General features: G+C 38.8%; 2 protein-coding genes across 3 annotated transcripts in view; one reads left to right on the top strand and one right to left on the bottom strand.

The window, feature by feature from the left end:
- The window catches only part of LOC143032753 (TWiK family of potassium channels protein 7-like), a 61,172-nt gene extending 55,703 nt beyond the window's left edge, over positions 1 to 5,469 (top strand). The window contains exon 7 of the mRNA XM_076197736.1: positions 4,085 to 5,469. Coding sequence (XP_076053851.1) covers positions 4,085 to 4,458 — 374 coding nt within the window. The 3' untranslated portion in view covers positions 4,459 to 5,469. The remainder of the gene's footprint in view (positions 1 to 4,084) is intronic.
- Positions 5,470 to 8,420: 2,951 nt separating this feature from the next.
- LOC143032756 (ketimine reductase mu-crystallin) overlaps positions 8,421 to 19,831 on the bottom strand; it is a 44,699-nt gene continuing 33,288 nt past the window's right edge. The window contains exons 7-8 of one of the 2 annotated variants that reach the window (XM_076197747.1): positions 16,239 to 16,343; positions 8,421 to 8,771 (exon numbers count right to left, since the gene is read on the bottom strand). In XM_076197747.1, the coding sequence (XP_076053862.1) occupies positions 8,686 to 8,771; positions 16,239 to 16,343 (191 nt within the window). In that variant the 3' untranslated portion in view covers positions 8,421 to 8,685. The remainder of the gene's footprint in view (positions 8,772 to 16,238; positions 16,344 to 19,831) is intronic. The other variant, XM_076197754.1, reaches the window with a different exon arrangement.

Below are 19,831 nucleotides of genomic sequence, written 5' to 3'. Positions count from 1 at the left end.
GGGCTTTGATTTTATTTAGTAGTCTCTGGCGTGGCACCTTATCGAATACTTTGCTAAAGTCAAGGTAAATAACATCATAATTCTCATTGTTATCTGACGCCTTATATACTTTAGTGTAAAAGGATAGAAGATTAGTCACACATGACTTACCCTTGGAGAAACCATGCTGTGTATCACAAATTAAATTATGTCTTTTGATGTGTTCTCTGAGTCTATTTACTATTACTGATTCAAGCATTTTACCTATAACCGCTGTCAAACTAATTTGCCTGTAGTTGCATATAGACGATCTATCTCCCTTCTTAAAAACAGGAATAACGTTTGCCTGCCTCCAAGCAGTAGGCACAAAACCAATGTCTACCACTTTATTAAATATTTCAGTTAACTGGTCGCAGATTTCAAATTTACACTCCTTAAGCATTCTCAGAAAAATTTCATCTGGACCCAGGGATTTTGTAGCTTTAAGTCTTTCAATCTGCTTGACTACTTCTACTTTACTAATGCTGATATTAGATAGACTACTTTCTTCATCCCCACTGAAAATCGGATTGTAGTAAGGTACTTTATCTAACCTCTCATTAGTAAACACTGAGAGAAAATATTTGTTAAACTCCTCACTCATTTTTTCCTCTGATTCTATCATGACATTTTCATTTTCTTTAATTGGCCCTATTCTTTCTTTATTTTTTTGTTCTATAAAGATGAAAGAAACCCTTTGGGTTGGATCTTGCTTGACTGGCAACCATAATTTCATTATTATGTTTTGCTGTACATGTATTCTTTTTAACATGTATTCTTTTTAACCAGATCTAAGGTGTGTTTCCCCGTTTTTTATTTTTACGTAAAATCCTCTTTTCATTCCGATCTCATGTCTCAATTTGTCCGTCATCCATTTGGGATTATTACTATTTTTCCATATTGACTTCAGGGGGATAAATGTATTTTGTGCATTAATAATTAAATTAGTTAGATTGCTATAAATTTCATCCAAGATGCTGACTTGTCTGTTGAGCCCCCGCCCCCAAGTGACCTGACCCAAAGTATGCATATTACCCTCCATGACCCAACCCCTGGTCATGACCTTACCCCTGGTCATGAACTGAGACCTGACAGTGCCGATAATGTCCGAAACGTCCGTATGACATTTCATATTCAATTTCAAATAGGTTTTTATATAGTCAGTTTGCTCTCCTGAAGTCTGGTACTTGGACGTTATATGTACTTTTTAATTCTTCCCAAATAATATTAAATCTTATTTCTCAATGATCGCTAGAACCTAGACTATCTCCCACTTTTACGTTAATCATTAGGTGCTCATTATTAGTTAAAAGTAAGTCCAGAGTATTTTCTCCCCTTGTAGGATCGGTAGTCATTTGTTTTAGGAAATTATCCTGCATCACATCTAAGAATTTTTTCGCTTCCTGATCTACTAAAGTTTCCCAGTCAATGATTCTATAATTAAAATCTCCCATGATTACAACATTTTTGTACTGGGACGCTCTGCGAATTTCATGAATCAAGTCTGCTCAATGCTAATTACCATGGTGTTCATGAATTCCTCCCATTTTGTTTCTTCAAAGAATTTTTTCAACCCTAAGTAATCTGCTCTTCTAAGATTGAGTCTCCCTTGCCTGTGTGATTCAATCCTTGGCTCTATTTCCTTGTCCTCCAGCTGAAACTCAATTGTTACATGGTTACTTTTTCCTATGAAGCAAAATTAGTTCAATGAGCTGATGACTGGCTCTTTAGATAGTAACATATCTAACTTTGTGGTAAAGTCATCTCTTCCTACCCAGGTATTTACCTAGTTGTATTTTATGGAAAGGGGAGCTACATTCATGGTGTCCTGCTTTTGTATCTCGCAGTGTCTAGTTTGATCTTAAATTAATGAATATTTTTGTGCACACTATTTTTTCATCCAGTTTGTTCCAAGTGTCCACCACTCTATGTGGAAACTGTTTTTCTTCAGATCTCTTTTAAAACTATGTTGTTGTTTTTTCTTTCCATGCTCTCTGGTGATTCTCTTATCCCAGTTTAACAAGTCCTCTCTATTGAGTATTTCTGTGCCCTTCATGATTCTGTAGATGGTCAGTAGGTCACCTCTCTCTCTTCTTTGCTCCAGAGTTGGTAACTCCAGTTTAGCCAGTCTCTCCTTATATGATAGGTTTGCAAGTGCAGGTGCCATTTTTGTGGCTGCTCTCTGGATTCTTTCTATTTTCTTTATATTCTTTTTGGTACTGGGTGACCACAATGCCACTGCATATTCTAGTCTAGCCCTCATCAGTGTGACTAATATTTTTAAAATAATTTCTTTGTCCCAATATGTAAATGCCACTTTTATTGATCTTAGCAAGTTATAGGATTCTCTGACAATTTTGTTTATCTGCTTGTCATAGGACAAGTCGTTTGAGATAATTACACCTAAATCTCTTTCAGATCCCACTTTGTTTACCTCCTTAGTTCCAATTTTATGTTGTCCTGATATTCTATCTTTACTTTTTCCAAACTCCATTATGCTACACTTCTTAATATTGAAGTCCACTTCCCATTTCTGACTCCAGTTCCATACCTTATTCAGGTCTTCCTGTAATGATTCATAATCTGTTTCAGTTTTTGCTTTCCTTAACCATTTAGCCTCATCTGCAAAGAAGCTCATATAACATTGCACCTCATCATCCATGTCATTCACATAAATAGTAAACATTATTGGAGCCAGTACAGATCCTTGCGGAACTCCACTGATCACCTCTTTCCAACCTGAATATTTTTCTCTGAGTACTACTATCATCTTTCTACCAATCAGAAAGTCCTCCATCCATTTTAGTAGGTTCCCTTGTATCCCTCTTATATGTTCCTTTTTTTTATAATCTTTTATGTGGTACTTTGTCGAAAGCTTTTTTTAAGTCCAGGAAGGCACAATTGGCCCATCTATTCCTCTCTTGCACTATGTCTATTAGTCTTGAGTAAAAACATATTAAGTTTGTGGTACATGATCTTCTTTGTCTGAACCCAAACTGTCTTGGGTTTATTATATTATTTTTTTCCAGGTGTTTTACTCATCTGTTCTTGATAATTTTCTCACAAATTTTGGCTATAGTGCTTGTTAGTGAGACTGGTCTATAGTTAGTTGGTTCTTCCTTGTTTCCTCCTTTATATATTGGTGCAATGTTAGCATTTTTCCAGTCTTTTGGTATTTTTCCTTTTAGTGAGCAACTCATTATGTTATGTATTTTGTCCATTAGTTCTTCTTTGCATTCTTTTAGAATCCAATTTGCAATTCCATCCGGGCCATGCAATTTCCTGACATCAAGGTTTGATAGGTGTTCCATTATTTCTTTTTGTGTTATTATTATCTCGCTCATGGGGGGAGATCGCACTTCATTTCCTTCGTCCCAATATTGTGCCTTCTCTCTAGTGAAAACAGTCTTGAAGTGATTATTCATGACTTTGACCATTTTTAAATCTTCTATGTATTCTATATTTCCTTGGCATAGTTTCACCATTTCCTGTTTATTTTTAAATTTTACCGTTCATGTATCGATAGAATAGCTTGGGTTGCTCTTTGCATTTATCTATAATGTCTTTTTCATAGTTCCTTTTTTCCTCTCTTCACACTGTTACATACTCATTTCTATAGTTTATATATACTTGCCATTTTTCAGGTTTTTTTATCTTTTCTCCATCTTTTCCAAGCTCTGTCCCTTCTGTCTTTTGCCTCACTGCATCTTCTGTTGAACCAGTATTTAATGTACACTCTCTCTAGCTTTTGTCTTGGTATGTGCCTATTCACCCCTTCATTGTAATTTTCCATCAAGATATCCCACTTTTTGTGTTTCTTTGGACAATTAAGATCTTTGATAATTCAAAAGTGAGTTTGAGTAAAAACTATGTATGGGTGAGGTCACCCCCTTCATAAGCAGGTAGTTCATAATAGATTAACTCTTTCCTAGATGAGCAATCATGCACCGTGTTGGTTAGTATCTTGCTTCCCTTGTTAAATGAGTATTTTGTTTATCTCAGGTACCCTTATTCTTTCCAACTGTAATGTCCTTGTTAACTTTACTAAGTGTGGTCTTTCTTTCAGGAATGGCTCTTCTGTCCATGTGCATCAACCTTATGCAAGAGCAACTCGTTTCTAAGGTCAAATGGGTTGCACGCGAGATTGGTGTTTCGAAAAACAATGATACTAAATCCATAGCCCAAGAAAACGAGAAAGCCAAAATGGAGGAGGGTAAAACAGATAAAGGTGAAAAGAAGGAAGACCCACCTCCAATTTTAGATAGACCCTGCTCAGCTACTCCTGCTCCTGCTCGATACGACTCCCCAACTCTGTCACTGAGAAACCCACATGACAAGCCTATTCATCCCCCAAGGAGTGCTGTCATTGAACCACCTGATATGACAACCCCTGCACGTCCTTTCTCAGCTTCAGGGTTGCCTGGAGGTTTTGACTTTTAGTTTGGACAGGGCAGAGAGGAAGTGACAAAGGACTAGCACTGAACAGAGACTCAGAAAAAGAGTTAATGTTACAAAAAAAAAAAAAAAAGAGCCATTTAAAAGGTCAAACAACTCATTATAAGTAAATTGATAGGTTTTTGACAGCCAATTGATGGATTATATAGAGACAAAAATTAAGGAAAAATATAAACAACTGTGACAGTACTGATTAGAAGAAATGTAAAACAGAGTAACGAATCACAATTGATGCATTAAACACTTATTCTTTCAAGTGCATTCATATTCACCATTTTGTCACATATTGAAAATTTTCATAGATTCTGTTATGCATTTGATCCTGGCCTTTATAAATAATAAGAGCATTTGGCATGTATTAAAGTAAATATGATGGATAGTATGCACAGTTTTCATATAGCTGGGTGGAACAACAACACTACCTATATGCTCTTGTTTTTTAAGACCGGTGTATTTAACCTGGCTTCGATTGCGTGAAATTTGAGTTTTCAATTTGTAATTCTTATTCAGAATGTAGTAACCATCTTTGACTACAGAGTCATAGAGCTCACAAAGTTAACCTGTGATAGAGTGATACTGCCCTGAATCACATGAGGAGGATAAGGAAAATCAAGTTCCATATATTACAGTGGTAGAAGTGACGTCACATAATCTTACAGAATAATCTGGCTTCAGACTCGAAACCACCTATAGTGAACCTTCTTTCTCTATAATTATTCTTAGAGTGATACTAATTAAGGAATTAGTAGTCCTCAGGCGTCGGTACTGCTGAACCTATGTAACAATTACAAACAGTGCTTAGGTTGTAGATAGCACCATATGACTACGGGTGATTATAACTTGTGATGTGATCAAGGGACAAATTTGCATTTCTTCTTTCTTATAAAATGAGCAAAAGTTTGCAAAGCCCTATTTTGTTTGTCACATCGCAGAAATTGCCATGTCTGATCAATATTCTCCCTCTAATTATGATTGTTCTTTAGGTAATAAATGGTTTGACATCTGGTAATTCAGCCTCTTCTTTGTTCATCCTATACCCCTTTAATTTGAAATTTGTTGCCTATGTACACAATAATACTGGCCTTTACAAATTCATGTATTGCTTTTCCATTGTCATTAGCATAGGCTGTGGTCAAGTTGCAGCAGGATGTATGCTGTGGTTGAAGGATTGCTGCAGGTTGCTTGCTGTACTCAAGGGATTGCTGCATGGTGTATACCATGGATGAGGACTTGAAGCAGGGTGTAGGCTATGGTTGAGGGCTTGCTTAGGATTATTGCAGGGCATAGACTGTGGTTAAAGGATTACTGCAGGAGTTGGTTATGATCAAGGGCTTCCTGATAAACAGTACTTGAAAGATTGCTTCAGGGTGTAGAATGTGTTTGAAGATTTGCTGCAGGTTGTAAGCCATGGTTAAAAGCTTGCTACAAGATTAAGCCATGGTCAAAGGGTTGCTGCAGGGTGTAGGCTGTGGTCAAGGGCTTGTTGCATGGAGGAGGCCATGTGCCAGAGTTTCCTGTGGTTGAGGGTTTGCTGCAGGGTGTAGACCGTGGCTGAAGGTTTGCTGCAGGGTTCAAGCCATTGTTGAGGAGTTGCTGCATGGTGTAAGCCATGGTCGAGGGCTTCCTACAGGGTGTTTGCAAGGGCTTTTTGAAAGGTGTAGACCATAGTTGAGGGCTTGCTGCAGAGTGTAGGCCATTGCTGAGGGCTTGCTGTAGGGCTTGCAGCAGGGTCTAGGTAATTGTTGAGGGCATGTTACAAGATGTAGGCCATGATAGAGGGCTAGTTGCAGAGTGTAGATAATGGCAGTGGGCTTGCTGCAAGGAGTAGGCTGAGGTGCAGTATGTTGGTATTTACCCAACTGTAGTATACAGGAAAGGAGTAATGGTTGTTGGGTTTCATCTCTTATTCACCAATTTTTTATCATAACTAACCTCAAATTCATGTACATTTATAACTTAATCCATATCATAATAACATAAGAATGAAGGAGACTGCAAGAGACCATAAGCCTTATACTAGGCAGTTCCATATCCATTACCACATGATTTCCCCATCAATAAAGTTGTATAACATTTTCTTAAAACAACCAATAGTTTCAGTGTTCACTATATGGTTACTATGTCTATTTCATTTGTTGACCACTCTACTGGTAAACCAGTCCTTGTCTATTTCCTTCTTAAATCTAAATTAGTCCAATTTAAATCCATTACTGCGAGTCCTGCCCTTTTGTCTTAATATGATAACCTGTTTGTGTCACCCTTGTTAAAGCCTTTGATCCACTTGAGTACCTCTATCAGATCATTCTAGAGGACAGAGACCAAAACTGTACTGCATAGTCAAGGATGGGTCTAATATAAGATAGAATTTGATAATTACCTCTGAACCTTTATTAGTAACTGTCCTAGCAATAAAACCTAATGCTCTGTTAGCTCTATTCCTGGTGCTAATGGCACTAGGAATTGATTTTCAATTATTATATTTAGATTTGAACCTTTACATATTTGGTCTTTCTGAATTTACTCCCATGACCTCTTAAAGCCCTCCCATCTTTAATTAGATCCCTTCTGTCAATGCAATCTGTTCCCTTTAGTGACCTGAATACTATAATCATATCACCTCTTTCTCTTCAATCTTTCAAAGTTGGCAGACCCAGTGCTTTTAGTCTTTCCTCATATGGTTTATCTGCCAGGCTGGGGACCAGTTTGGTTGCTACCCTTTGTATTCTCTCAATCTTGCTTATATCCTTCACTCTGTGTGGGGACCATACTACTGATGCATATGTCTTGGACATATCAGTTTTTCTGAGTTTTTTCATAATCCTCTCATCCATACATGAAACACCACTTTAATCATATGTCTCCCACAATCTTGCTGATATGTCTGTCAGGTGACAGGTTGTCTTTTATCAACATTCTCAAATCTCTCTCCTCTTTTGCTTATGTAATGGGTTCACTTCCCAAGGAATATTTTAAGGATGGCCTTTTGCCACTCTTGCCCATTTTCAGTACTTTGAATTTTTTGGCACTGAAATTCATTTCCCAATACCTAAAAATGCAAAGTACTAGAAATGGGCAATAGTGTTGCATTTTTAACATTAGTACCTAACCAGAATGGTTGATCTGATTACACTGGTTTCAAACTTCATTTACAACCACAATTTTCAACATCAACACTCCACAAGCATTTTGCAATATCCAAACAACCTTATTAAACCAAATTAAGCCACCATAGGGAGGTATAGAGGTTGTATGGTCCACAAGAGGATAAGCTGATGGTCCTACTGTGGACACTTATATTTTTCTTTGCTGATGTATACAACTTGTTCCAATTGCCCTTTTCAAAATTCTTAGCTTCCTCCCTTCTTGCCAATGACAGATGTCTCCTTGCAGTGGTTCTGTAAAGTGGACAGAAGAGCTACCTACATTCAAAACATGTCAAACTCCTCAAATTCATCAGGAGTTCCAGTCCTGAGATGACAACACTCTTTATTCGGACTGCGTTTAAGATCTGTTTCAACATCAAATGAATTTCCTACATTTTTTCACGCATGGAGAGCTGGCAATCAGCAACTGCTCCCCTTCTTCTATTACTTTCATTCCACACTAATAAAACATAAATAAAAATGTCCAATGGTTCTTCCTAGACAGATCAGTAGAAGTGCCCAAGAATTTTTGCCAGTCACTATGGGGTTGTGGCTTTCCATTCAGTGAAACTCATGGCAATAATCATTCTTTTCTTCTTGTTCTTGCCTTTGTAGTTGTTTTCCTTATTTTGGCTTGGGGTTGTGCCTCTTGTGCCTTCATTGATCTCCTAAGTTTTTCAATGCAATAAGCAGTTCAGGATTTTTTTCTTATGAAAATGTGAATTGTTTTCAGTAATCACAGATTACAGAAGTTCTCTCATATCAATAAAGTTGTATGTTGGAATTCAGAATAAAACAGATAAAGAAGATACTATAATCTATTAAGTTAACATACAATAATGACACAAAATCTGGGCAGTATTTTGCTCCCCTAGCTAATTAAGATGAGTTGTTTTAATCTGTTCTAAACAATGGCATATTATATTATATCAGGTTATAAAACATGTAATAAACATTTATATATTCATTAAGGATTATGAATATCTATAGTGTCAAAGCACAAAATAAACAGAAACTAATGGTGAAAAGAAAATATAAAGGTGTGATTATTGGGATCACTACCTTAACTTCAGGCTCTGTCTCCTGCATCATCACTTGTGTTAACAATGGCATCATACACAATCTTGGCAGATATTACATCCTCTACTGCCAAACCTGTAAAAGCAAATATATTTCAAACACTGTACTGGTATATATCAACAAGGTAAATTATGATGACATTGTTTGGTAGAAATCTTAATGACCCAGTTTGTAGGATTCTAGTTGAAATCCTTCTCCCAGACCCTCTTATTCTGTGACTTTTCATAAGAGGATCATATATATAGTGCAGGATCCCTAGTCCATTTACTCCATCCAATTTAGTCACCTGGGAAACACAGTGGCATAATTCTTCTCCCCCAACCATAAGAAGATTCATAAAAGGTAGGGTCACAGAAGTGGTAAAGGACAGATCCTAGTGAACAGTATAAAGGATAGAGAGCTGTAGTGTAAAAAGCATCATCACTCCTCAATGTGTATAAAATTTTAAATTCTAACTTAGACAATTGATGAGTGTCTCTGGTCTGTAGGGGCTCAAAAAAAAAACAAAAAAAAAAAAAAAAAAAAAAAAAAAAAAAAAAAAAAAAAAAAAAAAAAAAAAAAAAAAAAAAAAAAAAAAAAAAAAAAACAAAAAACAAAAAAAAAACAGTGGCATTATGTTTCCCTGCTGTAGTTTAAGAGAGATTCGTCTGTTATTGAAAAGGCATATAGGAGGGTGCTTTTTGGAAAGGTAGAAGATGCATGGGTCAGAATGCTATTCATCTAATTATACTCAATTGTATTTACCTAATTGTAGTACACAGGAAAGGAGCAATGCTCATTGGGTCCCATCTCCTATTCTATAATATTCTAACATACTTAGGCTCAAATTCATGTACAGCTCCAATTTAACCTATATCCTTGATTTCCAATTATCATATTTATATTTGAACTCATGTATTGTTTGAGCTTGGGCTAAATCACCTTCCCAGTTATTCCACATATTTATACATCTATATGGAAAACTATATTTCTTCATATCCTTTACACATGTGATCTTTCTTAATTTACTCCCATGACCTCTTAAAGCCCTCCCATATTTAAAAGTGAACTCAGAGAAAGCCTCAAAAACTCAGATTGGGTCTCAGACAACAAAATACCATTGGAACACAGTCTCACTCATGGCATACTTTCGACTACTCTCCCAAGGCACACTCCAAAAACCTAGCACAATTCCATTCACAACAGGTATCAACCTAGGCAAATTCTCCAAGAAATTCTCTGATATGGACAAAGCTATCACTCAGATACAGAGCCAGTCAGTACCCATTGCACCCACCCACACAATAGCCCAGGTCACATGGTCCCCCTCACATAACATGAGATCAAGACATACATCTCACATGCAATATCCCTTATCCCAGTGCTCTCCTCCAAGAACAAAAATGTTCTGTACATACTGCCAAAAACCAGGACACTTCGTTAACATATGTTACAAATGTAACAGATGCACTAACTCCTCCCGCATGTCCAAATCAGCAAAACTCATGACAAAACACCAGTAAATAGCCTTGATCTTTCACTGCCTTAGGACACCTGCTTGCCCCTCTTAGAAGAATTCAACAACAAATCAACTCCAATCCTGGAGTTGATTTGTGCTTATGAGCCCAAAGATGCTATCCCTCGTGAATATACAAAAATACACATATGAATTTTCCAAGCACAAGACACCAATATACTCTGTATGCCAGAAACTTATTGTGTCAATGACATTTCCCTACTTTCAGCCATAGCTCTAGGTCAAAGGTCATATTTGCATTTTATAGCCAATGACACTAACGCACCCCTCCATCTCACAGTTGGTACAAACATTTGCGATTTCGAAGTATATCCTTCACGCATCAAAGTCATGGATGACAAATTCCCCACTTCTCAAGTTTGTACCACAATTTCCGACGTGCCCACAGCACAGGAACCCATTGATGCATCACATTTCAACCCCATAGACTTCCCTGATGCACAAGCAGACTTGCTTGCACTTTGCAACAAGTTCAGACATACCATTGCCACTCAAGGTGAACCCCTTGGAGTCACTAATCTTATTCAGCATCATATACCCCTTCGTGAGAACTCTAAACCACGTTACATTCCCGCATACAGATTACCACACAGTAAACGCATGATTGTAGATAACCTTATCCAAGACATGATTGCGCAAGACATTACTGAACCATCCATCAGCGAATGGAACTTCCCCCTCTTTGTTGTACCTAAACACGATGGTTCCTTCCGCCCTGTAGTAGACTTCAGAGAGTTAAATAAGCTAATCATACCAGATAGACACCCAATCCCTCTCTTACAAGACATTTTCCACTCCGTCGGTGAAAACAACATAGTGTTCACGAACTTAGACCTTATGTCAGGATATTTCCAGATCCCCCTTGCTCCAGAGTCTAGGCCTCTGACAACCTTTAGCACACCCACAGAACATTATCACTTCAAACGACTAGCGATGGGTCTTGTTTCTGCTCCTTCAGTGTTCACATAACTTATGCACACAGTACTTGCAGGTCCCATAGGTCATTCAGTGTTCATGTACCTCAATGATGTGATCATTGCTTCCAAATCTGTTAGAGAACATTTACACACTGTCTTCTCACGACTAGCAAAAGCAGGTCTCAAAATGAAGCTTAAGAAGTGTTCCTTCCTTCAGAAAGAAATATACTTCTTAAGGCATGTCCCTACTTCACAAGGAATTTTAACCTCGCAGGAGAAGGTCAAGGCAGACATTGATTTTCCATGCCCTACTTTTGTAGAACACATACATTCATTCCTTGGTCTGTTAGGATTTTACAGACATTACATTCAAGGGTATGCTAATATAGCAGCACCATTAACTTCACTACTTAAGGACAAACCCTTCATTTTGGACACCTGACCAGGAGAAAACTTTTAATGACTTAAAGAAAGCCTTAATCATGGCACCTGTCCTTACTTTCCCAAACCACTAGCTTCCTTTGACAACCTACACTGATGTGTCCTACACAGGAATTGGCACAGTCCTCATGTAACAGCACAGCACAAAATTCAGACCAATTGTCTATGCGAGTTGCAGACTCAACAAACACAAGCGAAATTACTCAGTCACAGACATGGAAGTTTTAGCAGTTATATACGCACTCTGACATTTCAAAGAGATCATCCTTGGGTACAAGATACATGTATATACATCAACCAATCTTACACCTCTTCAAAGAAAAGAATCTTTCAGGAAAACTTGCCTGCTAGTTCCTTATCATACAAGAGTTCATGCCAACCTTTCATTTTGTTAAAGAAAAAGCGAACCTAGTTGCAGATGCCCTCAGTTGCCATACTGTGACCATCATGCACAATCCTATTACAGTAACTCTTACACAAGCACATATTGCCGCAGTGCAGAGATCAGACCCTCTCTGGAAAATGTTATATATTTCCTCGAATCTGCAGACACAACTGACACAGAAAACTTTCTGCCTGACATCAACAATTACACATTAGTTGATGAAATTATGTATCACAAAACAACACTAATGAACAAACATGAACCAAATAGATCAGTGTTTCAACTTGTAGTCCCTACGGCTCTTATTCCAGAAGTTTTAAAGCTTATACACAATTCACCCATTGCTGTACACCCTGGCAAGGAGAAATGCATTACACAAACCAGATTGCACTACTTCTGGTTAACCATGAGGAAGGATATACACATTTACATTGACACTTGTCACCCTTGTGCAATTCACAAAGGTCATATCAATGGTCATGTTCCAATTCTAACTTACCCTACCCCTTCTAGACCATTCAACACAGTTGCTGTTGATCTTCTTAAGTTACCACTTACACATACCAGAAACCAATATCTTCTTGTCTGTGTCGACCATTTTTCAGGAATCTGTATTTTTTGCACCTACCAGACAAGACAGCACAACACATAGCAAAGACACTTATTGACAAACTCATCCACTACCCATCCACTACAGCCAAAACTCTGATTTCTGACAATGGGACTGAATTCAACAATGAGATTCTTTTCCATATTTGTAATTAGTTTCAAATCAAGAAATGCAACACTACTGCTTATCACCCTAGTTCAAATGGCTTAGCTAAATGCCAGGATAGAAAGATTCTCAATGTTCTTAGACATCTTGCTTCTGATCTTCACCCTTCTTGGGATGAACATGTCCCCATGATTCAAGCTTGTATAAATAGTTCCATTAACAAGTCAATATTGGAATCTCCTCATTTTGTCCTCTTTGGCTCAGACAAAAGGCTCCCATATGATCTTCTTTCAGAATTACCTCACATTTACAATTTCAATGATTATATCAAGGTCAAAGTAGCAAATTTCAATAATCTTTTAAAAAGAATACATAATACTCTTCATCTAACTAATGACAAAATGGTCCATTTGCATAACAAATCAGCCAGAGCATGTACCTTTGAAGTTGGAGACATTGTTTACACCCTTAACCAAACCCCCACCTTGAAGCTCTCCCCCAAATTTTCTGGACCCCATTGTATCGGTGGACATGAGTCAAAGAACAAAGTCAAAGCACTTAGCTTCCACAATCTTACGGAGACTGTCTTGCACAAAGATCATATCAACAGAGCCCCCCGTGGGCTCGACATAGAGAGTGTCCCCTTACAAACTCACACTACCCCTGCAATAGAGGACCATCACCAATCCTCTCCAACAAAACTAGGTAAACAGAAATAATATATACTTCCACATGCTCATACAATTAAGTCTATTTCATTTCATTCATGAGATTTCCTGATACCACCATTATTCCAACATTATGTGTATGTATCTTCAAGCCAAGGTTCTGCAAAAGGCCTTGTTTTGTTTCTTATCTTTAATGAGTACCAACCTCATTGGGGGCAATGAAGATAGCTGGCCAAGCCTCTGTTATCAACCTTTTCGATGTCCAGTGTGCACATGCGTGCACACATGTATGTAAAGAAGCAGAACTCCATCATTTTCAAACCAACTCTCCAGAGACTATCTATTGTCCTCCAGATCTCCCAAGGGACAATCTATTGCTCCTAATGTCCCAAGAACCAGACTTTTCAGCCAACGCCTGGGACACCTGCGCCAAATGGACCTCGCACTTTCCTGACAACAATAGAAGCGGCCAGTGTTTTGGGGAATTTCCTGACAACTTGACTACTATGAGAAGAATATGACTGTCTGGTGCCATCATTGCCACTCAAACCTGAAGCGATGAACCCTTTCCCGTTTTTTGTTTTTTTTATGGCACCACTGCAAATTTTGTATAGTTGTACAGTATATAAAATCCAGCAACCACCCAAGGCTAATCCAGAGGTTGCATTGTACATAGAAACAAGAAAGAATATTGGAATCGGTAAAGAAAAGACACTGCTCAATCTTTCCTTCTCCAACATGACTTTGTATTTCCCAATAATGTAGATAGAATTACACATCTACATATCCTTGAGTCTTGGGAGATCTGGAGGATAATAGAAGGTCTCTGGAGAGTTGGTTTGAAGATGTTGGAGTTTTGCTTGCTCTATATGTGTGTGTATTTACGTAGTCGTACACTGGACATCGAAAGGGTTGATAACAGTAACCATGAAATAGCGTTGCTTCCCCCTGTTCATTCAATTGGTATTTCCATCTGTCTTTGCCTATGAAAGACAAAGCTAGGAGCATCGTGTCGAATCGCCGCCATTGCCGCCTGCGCAGCAGATATACAGAAAATTCATGGCAAAAGGTAAGAATTTTTGGGGGGCTTTTATGGATCTGGAGAAGGCTAACAAGGTCGACAGGAAGGCATTGTGGAAGGTGTTTCAGATGTATAGGACAGGGGGAAAGTTGTTGAGGGCAGTCAACAATTTTTATGTGAGAAGTAAAATTTGTTTAGTGGTTGGAAATGGTGAGGATGAGTGATTTGAAGTGAATGTGTTGCTGCACCTGGGTTGTGTAAATGTCACCATGTTTGTTCAATGTGTACATGGATGAAGTGGTGATGGGCAGGGAATTGAATATAATTATTAAGAGTGGAGGAAAGTTTTTGTTTGTGGATAATAATGCACTTGTGCATGGGTCAGAGGAGGATTTAAGGCAACTAATGATGGAGTTGGAAGGGTATTTAAGAATACAGAATTGAAAGTAAATGTGGAGAAAGTTTTAAGTACCTAGGGTCACATTTAGCTGGGAATAAAGGAACCGAAGGCTTTCCTTTCCTTATATTTTGGCCTAAGTTTTACTTTTATCAATTTCCCTAATTAAATTACATAATCTTATCAATGGAAATCTTTAAAAAATTAGCCATTACTAATGTAAACAAAAACTCTGATACTACACCTTTTATTGTTTATCTTAGATCAAGCTGGAAAAAAAAATCATGCTTTTCCCCTCTGAATTTTTTCTCAAATATGAAACCACCAATTTTTATGCTTCCACATTGACTATGAACTCTATTGGGATCCCTTTGTGCACCAAATTGGTTGATATTTTTCATCAGTCAGAGGGAGTTTCAGAGGGATCACCTTGTTAAGTGTAGTTAGGAAGGCTTATGGGAGGGTTTGATTGAGAGGATTAGGGGAGGAACAAAGGGAGTAATTGGTGAGGAACAGTATGGGTTTAGGACAGAATGTGGCAGGAGAGGGAGGAGTGGAGGTGTAGTTAGAATATAGATTGAGAGAAGTGAGTAAATGCCTTGGTGGATTAAAAAGTGTAATGAGAATTAGACATTTGGGAATGGATACTAAGAGGAGACTGTATTAAGAAGGTGATTGTGCCAACAGCACTGTATGGGGCAGAAACATGGTACATAAGAGAGGAAGAGAGAAGGAGTTTGAATGTGTTTGAGATGAGGTGCCTGAGAAGTATGATAGGGGTTACTAGGCTGGATAGTGTGAGAAATGAGGAGGTGAGGAGGAGAATGGGGGTGGAAAGGGAGTTAGGAGATAGGGTTGATGAAAGAGTATTGGGATGGTTTGGACACATAGAAAGAATGAGTGAAGAAAGACTAGTAAAAGAGGTGTGGAAGGCAGAGGTGGAAGGAGTCAACATGAGGGGTCAACCTAGGATGGGATGGATGGATGGGATATAAAGGGAGAGGAAAGGAGACAGGGGTGAATGGAGAATGGTTGTATATGGATGACGCTGTGATGCATGAGGTGGAATGGGTGGGGGATGGGAGGTGAGGGAATTGGGTGAGAAATAATTTGACGCAGCCCAAAGGGATTTCTCCCTGTCTTCTCCTTTTCTGCATCACAGGATGGAGAGGGGGGGGGGGGGTCACCATTTTAATGAAACGGCCTTGCTGTGGATGTGCTATGTCTTTTGACACTGCTTCTGACCCAGGGCAATGGATGAGATGCAGGGATGAGGGTAGAGGGGAGTGGAGTATGACAGTGATGGAAATGGTGGGAGTGGTTTTTATGCCTTTGTTTTTTGGCTACCTCCCTTATAAGGAGGAAAAAAGCCTTTGGTATATGTATGTATGTATGCCATTGATCTAAACACCATGATGATGTAAACTTTGCCTTTGTGCATGTGTTGTCACTGAAAATGGTGGGATTATATGCTCTACTAACCAAGTGACTTGAAGATTGTTCTCTGATCAATGAGTGCAGGTTGACGATCAAGGAGGACCTCACCAATCTCTGCAAATATGGAGGACCCAGACAGGATGACATCACCTTAAAGAAATAAAAAATATATGAATATATATTTTTTCATTATTCTGATATGTAAATATGAACATTTGATCAAACATTACCTACTGTTTCAGTGTCACACAAGTGTATATTCATTTATTAAGCATTTCTAACATACTGGATATACTAACAGTCAGTAACCTTGACAGTCAGCCATATGCTATTGGTCCTATGGGTAAAATGTCAAACCATTCCATGCAATGTCTGCATTTGTTAACTTTGCCAATTTTCTTCAAGGTTTCTCATAGGACACCTTTCAATTCACTTACTACCAAATCTAATATAGGTTCTAAGGAGACCACTCCATCAGCATACTGCTGATAGCACCAACAAGTGCCAGAGGGAATTGTTGAGAGCCCTAGGTTGAGTGCTAGATGTCAGGATGGTGGAAATGTAGGTCAGGGCCTAGTTGGGAAGCAAAGACTAGAGGAGATAAATAGTTTATTTACAGTTTGGAGGGTGTGGTCCAGGGGGCTGACATCTCTTTCGTAATGTGCTTGGCAATGGTGATTCATCAGGGGTTGGGCACTGAGATGAATTTGAGAAGAGGAGTGACTGGTGGCCCTGGGTATAGGAGGAGAGACAGCTGCTGGGTTCAATGTCCATGCATTGGGAAATGGGAGAGGTAGAGAGGTTCCATATAGTGATTACTGTGGCTCCTGGGATGTGACAAAAGAGACAGCTACTGGGAGAGATGATATTCTTCTTTGGTTTCTGGAGCAATGAGTGGAGAGAGGTGGAAATGTTCTTCCTCGGGTTCTGAGGTGATAAGTGTATAGAGGTGGCTATATTCTCCTTTGAGTCTCAAGGCAATCAGTTGTTCTGACAGATTCTGTCAGCTATATACCTGTAAACGAAGCTTGGTGCAGCCTGGTCAGGTCACATCCTGCACACTGGTTGGCAACTGTCATCATTGCACTGATCCATAACACATAATATTTTCTTTTGGCTACAAAGGCTCGCTTGTCCCAGCTGAGTTCGCATTATGCACGCCAATTGCCTGAGAGCAAACTGCCATGAACAGCAGAGGACAACTGTCTAACATGAATCAACAAGAAAGTTTCACCAGAAAAAATGGTTATAGTAGCTTTAAACATGAACAAGGTATTACATATAATTACCAGGCATATACTGTCAAATAAGATAATAGATATACACCTACATCTTTTAATCCAACACTCACCAACTGCCACTTCTGCGGATGTTTAGGCCCAGGACATAAGCCCACTTTGGGATTGGCCCAGGATATAAAACACCACCAATTCCCAAAATGGGTTCATGTCTTGGGCCCAAATGTCCACACAAGTGGTAGTTAGCAAGTGTTGGATGAAGAGATCTAGGTGTCAATATTCATAACATGACAAGAAATAGCTTACTCTTTAGCATGTAGACAGTACAGAGCAATTCAAAACAACCAAATTTCTGAGACAAAAACATGTACAATGGAGTTCCCTAGAGAGAAATACTCTTATTTATGCTATTTCCTCATAACCTCTTCATAAAACAATCTCTCAACACCAGATCCAGAACATAGCACCAAAGCACTCACTTACACAGAGGACCTGACAATAATGATAAGTACATAGATCTATACCAGAGCCCTCAGTTCCATTCACCTATTCCATTATATTACAGAAGCACAAACAACTAAACATAACAAAAAGAACACATCAGCACCTTATTACTCAAACATATACAACATACCACCCATACTATGCCATACTCTACAAAATGCTCAAAACAAAGCATTAAGAATAATAGCAGGATGCACCAAAACCAACCCATCACACTCATAAGGCCTAGACTAGAATATGCGGCGATATTGTGGTCACCCAGTACCAAAAAGAATATAAAGGAAATAGAAAGAATCCAGAGAGAGGCCACAAAAATGGCACCTGCACTTGCAAACTTGTCATATGAGGAGAGATTGGCTAAACTGGAGTTACCGACTCTGGAGCAAAGAGGAGAGAGAGGTGACCTAGTGACCATCTACAGAATCATGAAGGGCACAGAAATACTCGATAGAGAAGACTTGTTAAACTGGGACAAGAGAAGCACAAGAGGACATGGAAAGAAAATAAAAAAAAACATAGCTACAGAAGAGATCTGAAGAAAAACAGTTTTCCACATTGAGTGGTGGACACTTGGAACAAACTGGACAATGAAATAGTGTGCACAAAAACCATTCATGAGATTAAGAGCAAACTAGACACTGTGAGATACAAAGGCAGGACACCACAAGTGTAGCTCCCCTTCCTGCAAAATACAACTAGGTAAATACAACTAGGTAAATACACAAGCCAAAATTCTCCCCAAAGAAAAGTATATGAAAATAAGAGGCACACAATTATATGCATGAGTTCTCATTCCCACACATCTATCCCATTACATAACAGAAGTTCCACCAACTGACCATTTATGAAAAACATCAACAGGATGATACTCAACCTTCTACAGGAACCTACCACCAGCCCTATGCAGCACATTTATACAACTACATACCCATTTAGATAAAAAACAAGTGCTCCAAGATCAAACTTTAAATTCCAGACTCCACCAAACTCACCCAACATCAGCCCTACTGAAAAATACCTCACACAATAAACAGAAACTACATTAGCACATCTACATTCAGGCTACCACATAACTAAAACAATACCAACACAGAATAGGACTAGCCACAAATGCAAATTGCCCCAGATGTAATTACCACATAGGAGACAATGAATACCTCATTTTACATTGCCCTACTTTAGCTTTACCTTGTAGCAGTCAGGAGTAGGTTCAGCCTATGAAGACAAGAGCTGTGACCAGTGAGTCATTTATTGACTGAACTAGAGCTGACTTACATATAGCCTGGAGCCTGTAGTTATACTGCAGGTTAATGAACTACCTGTGGTGTACATTGGTGAGCACTACATTCTCATTAGCTTGTAGAATGTGGAGTGGTAGAAAAGGTGATGCTCTGACTGGTCAATGGCATCACCTGGGAGCTCTCATTGCTTCTCTTGGTATGTTGTATGGTTGCTTGCTGTGTGTTGTACAATACTCCTCCCTCAAAGTTGCACTGGATTCACAGGGTGTCCCACTTGCGAGAATTGGATGGGTAGCATGTCACTGGCACTGAGGTAGACCAGTTTCAAGTGGCTGATGGAAACCCAGTCTGGCTTGTAAAAGACAGAGGTGCAGGAAATCGTATCTTTCCAATCAAGGATGAGGTAGAGTGGCATGAGCAGTGGTGTGTGTTGAGGTGTGGAGACCCTTTAGGAGGTATTACTTGACCTCCCAGTGATTTGTAGGCACACATGTGGCAAATCTACAGACAGTATGTCACAGCTGCTGCAGGGTCTCAGGAGACTATTGTGGGGAGATAAATTCTGTGGGCACAATGAGGGACTGCCTGAGGACCATTTCTGCTGATGACATGTTGAAGTCATCCTTGATTGTTGTCTGGAGACCAAGGTGTATCC

The sequence above is a fragment of the Oratosquilla oratoria genome, chromosome 1 (assembly GCF_046742065.1).
Source record: "Oratosquilla oratoria isolate Oo_2021 chromosome 1, ASM4674206v1, whole genome shotgun sequence".
Taxonomy (NCBI): domain Eukaryota; kingdom Metazoa; phylum Arthropoda; class Malacostraca; order Stomatopoda; family Squillidae; genus Oratosquilla; species Oratosquilla oratoria.
Note: the sequence above shows the minus strand (reverse complement) of the source record. Positions and strands in the feature narration are given on the sequence as shown.